Raw genomic sequence first — 11,706 nt, 5'->3', positions numbered from 1 at the left:
AGGAACAACCATGAAAAATGCCTGTAAGCCATCATTTACAAAGAGAGACAGATCAATACAGCACACATAACCATTCATTAATGTAAAATCAAAGAAATCGTGAAGATCAGACTCCACAGATTGTTAAAACAAGTTGCTAGACCACAATCGCTGCTAAAACCAAATCATCACGTATATACTGGTGTTTTTCAAACAGATAAAACCCTAGAAGACGATCAGTATGAACCTGACCGCCCATCTTCTGGACCACATGCTGAAGGCTTCCAACCTCTCTCGCTGGCAGTTCATCCAGGAATTCTCCATTCCTCCTCTGGTGGCCGTGCCCAGACTCCCTAGCACCCTGCTTCCAGTTTTTGGTCTGCTCTACGTGCTCATCTTTGGGCTTGCGGTGGTGGGAAACGGAGCGGTGCTGGTTCTCTTATGTCGCAGGAAGGCTCTGCAGTCTCCCAGCACCTTCTTCATTTGTTCTCTGGCACTCAGTGACCTCCTGATATCCATAGTGTGTGTTCCTGCCACACCGCTGCAGCACTTCTTCACCAACTGGTTGGCAGGTAGGCTTAATTATGTTCACGCTTGACAGAAATGTTAGTTTCTGTTATTTTTATGTGTCATAAGAGTCTATATCCATTTGGACACCCAATTCTTCCCAAGGTTCCTGTTGCATCAACTTCAACTCTATTACGTGACAGTAAAGTAAAGCTTTAAGGATATATAATTCATGCATGATCAAAGACACTGACGAATTAAACAGTTGAAGCATTTGACCTCCAGTCCATTCATCTCACAATTCAGTGCTCATAGATGGTAGCCTGTAGTATTGTTCAAAAGGTAAAGGTTTTCTGTGCTTTCTGCATGTTTTTTCCATCTTTCACAAAACTACAATTCAACAACAGTTGAATTAAGCCCACCCAAATGACAGTCTTGCCCACCCAATCAGAATTAGATAAGCAGTGATTAAAACCAATCTGAAGTGGACTGTATTTTAAGAAGTTTAAGATATAGCTGGAGACTGCCCCAACAATAATAAAATAACACCAGAAAATTGCAGCATTTTTCTTGTATTTCCTGAATGCAAGTCGCGCTGAATTCACCCGGAGCTTCAGTCTGTTGCAGAAAAGCAGAGGCTGACAACGATCCATTTAATAATTTAAATTAAAATTATAATTTACGTTTGTAATTTGTTATTTTGTTTTCAGAATTGTGATTTGTTTTGCACTTCTTGGCTACCGTAAGTTTGTGAGTTATGGGGAGTTTAATAGGCTACATGAATATGTATCATAGCCTACCACTGAAATGACTTGAGCAGTTTTAATGTTTAAAAAACCCGCTCATATAATAATGTGCATGGATGGGGCAAGAGCATAATATAAGCATCTAAAATGCATGTAGGCTATACAGTTCAGTTGAAAGCTTACCCATTTTGGATTACTGTTAATGCTGAATGTAAGAATGAAAACTGAAAGTAAAGAGCTCGTGCGGTGAAAGTTGCGTTCGTTGTAACAGTCGGCTCGACTGTATAAGAAACCATTTTTGGTTCCACAAAGAACCATTCAGTCAAAGGTTCTTTAAAGAACCATCTCTTGCTTACCTTTTTATAATCTGAAGAACCTTCTTTCGCCACAAAGTACCTTTTGTGAAACAAAAAGATTCTTCAGATGTTAAAGGTTCTTTATAGAACCATTTACACAAAAAAGGTTTTTCTATGGCATCGTGAAGCACCTTTGTTTTTAAGAGTGTACATGACTACTGTTGAATGGCCGTCAATGAAAAAAGATGCATTTGCAGCCAGATGGTATAGTTATGACATAAACCAGCAGGATCCAACTGGACCATGTTAACCAGCCAAAATTGAATGCTTGACATAGACCAGAACAAAAAATAATTCAAATATAACTTCAATTATCAGTAATACTCTACAAATCAGGCATAGTTTGCATTGCTTATGTTATTAGTATGCATCAAGTTGTGTTTTAGATTCCATCAATTGCAAGAGTCAATGACCTTTCATCTAATGACATCACATAATGAAGGACAGTCATGTCCAGCATGCAACAGGTGAACTATGCCAGTGTGCTTTTGGAATTATGTAGGATCAGTGAGCTGGAAAATAAAAATTAGTGGCTTACAGAAGACTCCTCAGAACTGCTGGGAGAAGACTGCTCCTTAAATCCATGGCAACACAAACCCAATCTGATCTCCTGTATTGTAATTATGAGGAACATTGTGTCAGAAAATGAAGCCTGTTGTCCCACTCCACCCCGCTGTCCTCATCATTGTCCATAAAGACCATACATTTACTGCCCACACATTTCCTTCTATTATTTTAAAATTGCTCTGCAAGTCTCGTTAGTATATTTTTTCTTGTATTGTTACGTGTCAACCTATCTACACTCTTAAGAAAAATGGTTCTAAACAGTACCAGAAAAGGGTTCTTCAGTTTGTAACAATAGCAGAACCCTTTTTGGTGCTAAATAGAACACTTTTTAAAGGGTTCCATAAAGAACAATGCTTTGAAAGTGCTATATAACCTTAATGGTGCTATAAATAACCTTTTTAATGATAGTTTATTTTCATTAATATTAGTATATTAGTATATTTATATAATTAATATTAGTTTTATTAATATTATTTGAATAACTCATTTATTACTATTGTTTTTTTTAGCCCTCTATCTGCCTGGTCTTATAATATCTCATAGCTTCTATTAAGGTTTTCATAAAAACAACAACAACAGCATGTGTCAATTAGGTATTTTTATTTTATTTAATGACGTGAAATTGTAGCAAAAATGACAGTGATTTTAACAACCGTTATTAGCAGAATACATTAATAAATGACAATTGACATTGAACATAAATAAATACAGAGGTAAAACAAAAATAGCAACAGAAAATAGTGTAATGAAGACCAAGTCCTAGTGAAATTAGTGTTGTCAAAAGACCCGGCATTTCGGTACCAAGTCGGTACTAAAAAAATGAAAACGTTACGGTACCAGGTTTTCTTAAGTACCGGTTCTTGATGGCTATCAGAAAGCTATCCTCTTCCAGTGTTGCCAAGTCCGCGGTTTTCCCGCAGAATTGGGCTGCTTTAACACTGTTGCTGCGGGTTGTTTTTCATGTCCTTGTGTTGAAAAACGACCCCATTAACGTGATATTTAGCCCCTGGAATGCAAATTTTACCAGGGGAACACCGCCAAAACACGCGTATTTTATCCCCGGAACGCGATTTTTAACGGGGACCCCCTCGAAACGCGATTGGGCGGCCCGGGTTTTTTGGGACTCGAGGGGCGGGCTTGGGGCGGATTGGCAACAGCTGGTCTGTGACTGGAGCGTGCATGGTAGGAAGTGGCGTTGATTCCGGAAGTGATCCGGAAATGGAGGATGAATTGTGTGGCGCGGAAAGTGGAGGTAATGGAGATGAATGGAATGTAGTGGTAAATAGGAAAAGAAAGAAAATTAGTGGAAATATATCTGAAACAGACAGTGAGAATGGAAGTCATATGTCAAGGAAAAGAAAAGAAGAGTGTAAGGTATTGATGAAGTTTGCTGCTGGATCTTTGAATGCAATTAACCCGTTGAAACTGTCTAAAGCACTGAAGGAAAAGATCGGAATGATGGAAAGTGTTAAGACTTTAAGAGAAGGTAGACTTTTGTTGTTTTGTAATGATAACAGACAACAAAAAGTGGCTTTAGGAATAAAATCGGTTCTAGGACAAAAAGTTATTTGTTCAATTCCAGAAGACAAAAGACGGGTTAAAGGAGTAATATCAGGAGTATCTCCTGATGTTCAAGTTGAGACGATTAAGAAAAATTTAACTGGAGTAATGTTCTTTACATTATAAAGGACGATTTTATGTAAAACAGTACACACACACACACACACACACAAAGACTTTAGCTGGGTTTTCACAGGTAGAGTCACATTTTTGTGTGATTGAGTGGCAGTTTTTCTCTGCAGATGACGAGGTTGTAGGATGTGACAGCATCTGAAATGCACAATTGAGTTTAGAGTTACAATGTGCCTCCTTCCATTTGTTTATGTAAAAACAATTGTTTATGAAGGCCAAAAGTAGTATGTGAGCACTTCACAATGTTATGTTTATGCATAAACCCAAGTAATAAATAAAAAAACAATATGGACCATAAATTCAATATCTTTGTTACTTAGTGGAGATGGAGAAAGAAATATCCTTAACTGAACAGAGCTGGTCGCACTTACATGTTCTCTTAAACTAAAAAGAGAAAAAGACATGACTGGTAGGAAACCAGTTACAGTTTAAAAGTTGAAAATAATAAGACATTTTAAGAAAGAAATCATTTACCTGTTGAGAGTGTGTTGACAGCCTGTGTAGTTGGATGGCTGAAGTCCAAAAAATCAGTAATTCAGGGGGGAAATCAGGGGGAGGGGGGATTTACATTAAAATAACAACAATAACAGCAGCAACAACATATTGTGTGAATCACAATTTAAAGAACCATCTTTTTTTTAGAGTGTACTGTGTATATATGAAAACAGGTCAGCCGGTTTGTTATTCAATATTTTACACAGTCTTTCATAAGTTCATTTGCCTGCTCTCTAATTCACTAATTGTCTGACTCACCGATTCACTCACTGTGCCTCATTTATTTTTTTGACCCACAGGTGATTTCCTGTGCAAGTTAATACCATTCCTACAAGTGACAGCCATTGCGACCAGCATGCTCACCATGACTTGTATTGCAGTAGAGCGTTTCCAGGGAATCCTTTATCCTCTGCATGTCCACAACAGCTACTTTCTTTGTCATGCCTTCAAGATGCTGGGTGAGTTGTGGAAAGAGAGATTAAAGAAGTTATTGCGAACAAAATGTTGTTGTTTTAATATAATTAATTATGTCCCTCATTTTACAGTGGTCGTGTGGTTGGTTGCCCTGGCAATCGCGGCTCCTATGTGGTTTGTTCAGAAAGTGGAGGTAAACATGCAACCTTTCTGACATTTCCAGAACAATCCCTATCCATTATACAGACCACTATTTTTAGATTAAACAAGCAATTTAGAGATTGCTCACACTCAGGTGCAGAGACATATAATCTAACAGACAAAACTCAAGTCATTAACAGTCAAAGATAAGGAACACAATGAAATAGGGCATAAAAATCAGTATTTAGCTCAGATACTAATATCAGCTAAATCTGAGGAAAGAAAGAAATTTCCTAGTTTTCATTAAGATTATGAAATGCTTTGCAATTATTAAACCAAAAGATTACATGAAAGAAATAGAAAAAAGTGGCTGATGGTTTAAATATAAGCAGAATGTGTCTTGACTCTTTGACGTGATTTTTTATTCACTGCAGCTACCACCAGAGATAACAGACACATCAACACTATTAGAATCAAATTAGATGTTGCTATGCTAGAGGAGACCATTGAGGGCTTCAAATGCAATGTCCATTATATATTCATTTATATAATAATGCCTTCCACTTATCATGTTTGTGTTTTTGCTTTATGTTGTCCTTGCATGTGCAGCTTTCACACATTTTTTCCCTCAAAGACATTTTGTATGCATCACTCCAATCAAATGATGATTGATGTCATGCTGTTTTAGGCATTCAGCAGATAAGCTTCATAAGTCTTTAACCATTAGCAATGCCTGTCAGTCAGTAAATCAGACCGTTGTAATTCATTTGTGAATTAAAAAGCAGCATTATACAATATTATTTGCTAAACAAATTCATTAGATTGAATATTTGAATATTTAGCTGCCTCTAGCATTCCCTCCATCTGTCTTTTTTTTTCAAATAGAAAAGAATGAAGGATTCATATAATAAGTTTCCTCATATTTAACTACCCAGGTGAAATATGACTTTCTGTTTGATGTCCACCACACCTGTTGTTTGGAAGTATGGCCAAGCCAGCACCAGAGGAGAGCCTACACTACCTGTTTGTCCGTCCTGGTGTTTCTGGCCCCCTTGACGACCATGGCCATCCTCTACTGGAAGATCATGCGGGAGCTCTGGGGCAAGCACAAAGTACACGACGCCATGTTTCAAACGCTCCCAGGATCTGAAATTAACAAGATTACCAGGTTAGTCTACAACAGGGGGTTCGCTTACCATTTAATTGTTTAGATCATTATTGTCTCAAAAATGAAATTATGCATTAAACAAAACATTAATATTAACTTAACGTCAACCAAAGTTACAATTACAGTAAGAGGCAAAATATACTAAAGGGATACTTCACCCAAAAATCCACCTGATTTTAAGGAGCTTGAGCATTTAAAGGGGTCATGAACATGTATCATGAATCATGAAAAAACATCATAATTTAGAAGTATTAAGCTATTTTCTGTCCTATTTTTAACCCCCCTCATCAGAACGCTCTGTTTGAATAGGTGTGGAAGATTGTAGACTCGGAAGTAAACGCCCACTGCAATGATTGGCTCACATCCTCATAGATGGATGCTGCTGTGATTTAGGTTTAAAATGCATAAATAACTAAATACACATCAAACGATCTGTAAGAAGTTACAAAGCAATAGTGACCACGTAATGAAAACAGTTATTCGCACTTGCGTGTTGCGACATTACTGTTGGATCCAATAGTCGGCACAGCATCGTGTTTTAGTTTCAATCTTTTTAAAAATCCTGCGTCGAATTGTGCCTCATTTGTAAACACAAGCAGTAATGTTGATCTGCTTCTGCGGAGGCAGTGCTTATCCATACTATTACTTCATAGAGTAGAACATGCCAAAAGCTGTCGTTTTGGCAGACTGCCTTCAATATAAGCTGTTTTTAGACTAACGACAAAGTTTTGAGTTCTGAAACCTACAAGATGTTTTTATAGTACAATGACAAGACCAAGTGAATTTTGGTTTCTCAGTTCATTACCCCTTTAAAGCAGCAGACAGCAAAACTGCGGCACACACTTATAATGAACAGAATGTTATCGTGCACTGGTGCATTAATATAGTTATCAGTTTTGGTGTTAAACGATAAAATTGTGTCAAAAATAAGTTCTCAATACTAACCTCTTATTTATTGGACTGTAGTATAAAAGCAATTACTTTTTTACATTTTCTTTTGAATATATTAAAGAATGTTTCATCCTTTTTGTCTACATAATGCACAAAACAACATTGGACCCCACTGACTTTCATTGTGTGGACAAAATACATGTAATATAACATTTTTTTATTATGAAATGTTTATAATATTTTATTAAAATGTTTTTATGTCTAAATCCAAATAATTGTTTTTGAAATTATATATTAAATAACTGAATTTCTTAATTCACTTCTATGATGTCACTGTACTGTAAGGAAATTTAAATATTATAAAAAATATAATTTAAATATCATCTCAACTCTACTATAATAAACAAAAAATATTTATTATATTTTGTCCTCATAAATATATATGGAGGTTCCCCCCCCAGATTTTTCTTACTGTTAAAAATTAGTGTCATAGAACATGCCAAAAGCTGTCGTTTTGGCAGACTGCCTTCAATATAAGCTGTTTTTAGACTAACGACAAAGTTTTGAGTTCTGAAACCTACAAGATGTTTTTATAGTACAATGACAAGACCAAGTGAATTTTGGTTTCTCAGTTCATTACCCCTTTAAAGCAGCAGACAGCAAAACTGCGGCACACACTTATAATGAACAGAATGTTATCGTGCACTGGTGCATTAATATAGTTATCAGTTTTGGTGTTAAACGATAAAATTGTGTCAAAAATAAGTTCTCAATACTAACCTCTTATTTATTGGACTGTAGTATAAAAGCAATTACTTTTTTACATTTTCTTTTGAATATATTAAAGAATGTTTCATCCTTTTTGTCTACATAATGCACAAAACAACATTGGACCCCACTGACTTTCATTGTGTGGACAAAATACACTGTAGTGTTTTTTTTTTTAAATATTGTCTTTTGTGTTCCACAGAAGAAAACATAAGGGTGAGAAACTAATGAAGAATTTAAATTTTTAGGTGAACTATCCTATTAAGTAAAATGATGTAGTATACAAATAATGTAGTATACAAGTAGGCTATATGACTCAACACAATGCATGAGTAATTTTGCTGTGTTGTGCTAATTTCGCTGTGCTGTGCTAATTTCATTGTGCTTGTTTCCATTTTGTTGCGGCTTGTTTCCGTTGTGTTGTGCTAATTTCATTCTGTTGCGGCTTGTTTACGTTGTGATGTGCTAATTTCAGTGTGTTGCGGCTTGTTTCCGTTGTGTTATGCTAATTTTGTTTTGCCGCGACTTGTTTCCGTTGTGTTGCGACTTGTTTCTGTTGTCGCAGCTTGTTTCCATCATGCTGTGCTAATTTCGTTGTGTTGCGGCTTGTTTCCATTGTGTTGTGCACTACTGGGCCACTGTACTCTGTACATCATTAAAGGGTTAGTTCACCCAAAAATGAAAATTTGATGTTTATCTGCTTACCCCCAGGGCATCCAAGATGTAGGTGATTTTGTTTCTTCAGGAGAGTACAAACGAAGATTTTTAACTCAAACCGTTGCAGTCTGTCAGTCACATAATGGAAGTGAATAGGAATCACGGCTTTGAGAGTCAAAAAAACATACACAAACAAAACCAAATTATCTAAAGACACGAAACGATCGGTCTGTACAAGAAACTGAACAGTATTTATATAGTTTTTTTACCTCTGATTCACCGCAATGTCTGAACTGTCTTGAGCGCGTAACAGCCGGCGTGTGACGCGTCTTCTTCTTCTTCTTGCTTTACGGCGGATCGCAGACTTCGCAGATCATGCTCAGGACAGTTCGGACATTGCGGTGAATCAGAGGTAAAAAAACGATATAAATACTGTTCAGTTCCTTGCACAGACCGACCGTTTTGTGTCTTTACACATCAATGTATCGTCACGAGCTGCAGGGTTTAATTTGGTTTTGTTTGTGATTCCTATCCACTTGCATTATATGACTGACAGACTGCAACGGTTTGACTTAAAAATCTTCATTTGTGTTCTACTGAAGAAACAAAGTCACCTACATCTTGGATGCCCTGGGGGTAAGCAGATAAACATCAAATTTTAATTTTTGGGTGAACTATCCCGTTAAACAGATACCTGTAGTTCACACAAAAATACAAATTCTGTCATCATTTACTCACCCTCATGACATTCCAAATCTGGATGACTTCTGTGCAACACCAAAGACAAAATTTTGGTGACCATTGGCTTCCATTTTGTAAAGAGAGACATTTCTCAAAATATTTTAATTTATGTTCCACAGAATAAAGCAATAAACATTTTTTATGATATGAGGGTGAATTAATGATTACAGAAAATGCATTTTTGGGCAAATTACCCTTTAATGATTATTTTAAAGGTTTTGCAATGTTGCATCATTGCAAACCCTTACTAAAGTTAACCATGGTTTTACTACAAATAAAACCAAAAAAAACCATGGTTACTATAGTTCAATCATGGTAACCACAAAATAACCATGGTTTTGCTACACTAACCATAGTTTAACCATGGTATTTGTAGCAAAATATTGGTTTATTATACAAATATTGGTATATTATACAAATGGTAATCAATACACCAAAAAAAAAAAAAAACATGGTTACTACACTTTTCCTAAAACCATGGTTAATATCCATAAGAGATACTTTAGTAAATACATTAATATGGTACAAAATTATAGGCCGAGCTTAAAATGCAACATTCAGTTTTATAACATTTATAACAGGGTGTCATTGCTCCATCTCTATTCACCAAAGAGCCAGAAAAAGCATGCACAGCATGGATAGCCATGTGATGAGAATCCTTATGATTTTGACAATAAACAACAACAACAAAAAAAAGTATTTGTCCATATAATTCTGCGAATTACACTCTGCTTTTGAAAGGCCTATTTAGCAGATGCTTTGATTGCCGGTATTGCATAACGTCTGCATTGTTGCTCTCGATTCACATGGTCTTGGTAGACTGGTACAAATGAAATGGTGTTTGATTGACACCCCTGTATTGTACTGTTATTGACATGCCTGTAACAATACACATGTCACATGCCTTCCATTCTCAGGAGGAAGAAGCGTGCAGTAAGAATGATGGCCACCGTGGTGCTGCTCTTTGTCGCATGCTGGGCACCTTTCCATCTGGTCTCCCTCCTGCTTGACTACGGTACCACAACACTCCTTGTGCTCTTCCCTCTTGCTTACTGTTGTCAATCTCCCTGTTTTTCTTCTTCCCCTCACAAGAAATGAACCCCCCCCCAACCTTTTCACGTGTCTGTCAGTCAACTGCTGGCCTTCCTGTGAGAGTATAGTAAACACATTCTCACTTCAGATTCTCTCCGTCTTTTCCACTTTCCTCTTCCTCAACCTTTCGTAGAAGTCAACACCTCGTTCCTGTGAACCTTCGACATGCAATCGTTTGTTCTATTATTCCTCTCACAGTTATCACAATGGCAACTATTGTGAGTTTGGTGTAGTGCTATTGTCTCCATACACAGATTGTTTGATATCACATAAAAATGCATTAATACAGGTGGAGCATTTTATGTACGTATTTTATTCCTTAATTAATATATATAATTAATATAATAATATAATTAATATAATTTGTGCAAAAAATCAAAATAACACCAAATATACTTCATAAGCAAGTGCAGAATATCAAGCAAGACTGTTTCCCTTCCTATTTTTCAGTGCAATTTTCCATCTACATGTACTCCTCAAGGTTTCAGTCTTTTTATAAACATTTTAATACACTGATTTATAAGAAGTATTTATTTTCCATGCCCAGTATTCTGTCCACTCCAATGTCATGTGCACAACATGCAGTTAGTTTCTTCTGTTTTTTTCTGCGGTTCATGTGTAAAGAAAGAAGGCGTAACTTTTATTCTCGCTGTAGTATTGTCGCTGTCGCCGCCATGTCGTGGAGACGCTGTGTGTTTCCAAATATGGCAAGGGGCGTAACATTACCGTCACATGTTTGAGGTATTCGGCCAATCACAATGCACTGGATGGCTGGCCAATCGGAGCACACCTCGCTTTTCAGAGCTTTGTAAAAATCGACGTGTTTCATAAAGGCGGGGCAGAGAGGAGCAACAATAATGTACAGTATGTGGAAAATAATGTGTTTTTTATACCTTAAACCGTGTAAAAACATTGCATTACACCAAATATAAAATAACATTATTTTTAGCATCGTCATATGACCCCTTTAACACAAAAACCTTAAAAGTCAATCCTGAAGCATTTTATGAAAGTTTTTTCTTGATTTGTAGAGAAATTTCCATTTTATAACACCAAATATACTTCATAAGCAAGTGCAGAATATCAAGCAAGACTGTTTGCCTTCCTATTTTTCAGTGCAATTTTCCATCTACACGTACTCCTCAAGGTTTCAGTCTTTTTATAAACATTTTAATACACTGATTTATAAGAAGTATTTATTTTTCCATGCCCAGTATTCTGTCCACTCCAATGTCATGTGCACAACATGCAGTTAGTTTTTTCTGTTTTTTTCTGCGGTTCATGTGCTTCTCAGCTGCAACAAAAGCCTTTCGGAAGACAGCATAACCAACTTGCCTACCCCTGCCCTACATCTTGTGTTTTTAAAGGGGTCATATGACGCGATTTCAAGTTTTCTTTGGAGTGTTACAAGCTGTTCATGCATATATAAGATCCGTAAAGCTGCAAAGACTAAAGTCTCAAACCCAAAGAGATATTCTTTATAAAAGTTAAG

The 11,706-nt window shown here is 36.5% G+C and overlaps 1 protein-coding gene across 1 annotated transcript; it reads left to right on the top strand.

Annotated features, from left to right (window-relative positions):
• The first annotated feature begins 220 nt into the window (after window positions 1-220).
• LOC107686912 (pyroglutamylated RFamide peptide receptor-like) lies at window positions 221-10,220 on the top strand. Its single transcript, XM_016484059.1, has 5 exons — window positions 221-551; window positions 4,642-4,800; window positions 4,888-4,949; window positions 5,833-6,065; window positions 10,040-10,220. The coding sequence occupies exons 1-5, from the start codon at window positions 221-223 to the stop codon at window positions 10,218-10,220; spliced, it is 966 nt and encodes a 321-aa protein (XP_016339545.1).
• Window positions 10,221-11,706: the final 1,486 nt, after the last annotated feature.

This window comes from Sinocyclocheilus anshuiensis, unplaced genomic scaffold, assembly GCF_001515605.1.
Source record: "Sinocyclocheilus anshuiensis isolate Anshui unplaced genomic scaffold, SAMN03320099.WGS_v1.1 scaffold1545, whole genome shotgun sequence".
Lineage (NCBI taxonomy): Eukaryota > Metazoa > Chordata > Actinopteri > Cypriniformes > Cyprinidae > Sinocyclocheilus > Sinocyclocheilus anshuiensis.
This window is presented reverse-complemented; position numbering and strand designations above follow the sequence as displayed.

Bases quoted from the DNA above. Each gene is read 5' to 3' on its own strand.
- LOC107686912 (XM_016484059.1), top strand. From the start codon at position 221: ATGAACCTGACCGCCCATCTTCTGGACCACATGCTGAAGGCTTCCAAC. The intron at 552-4,641 runs GTAGGCTTAATT...TTTGACCCACAG, and splicing joins CTTCACCAACTGGTTGGCAG to GTGATTTCCTGTGCAAGTTA. The intron at 4,801-4,887 runs GTGAGTTGTGGA...CTCATTTTACAG, and splicing joins TCATGCCTTCAAGATGCTGG to TGGTCGTGTGGTTGGTTGCC.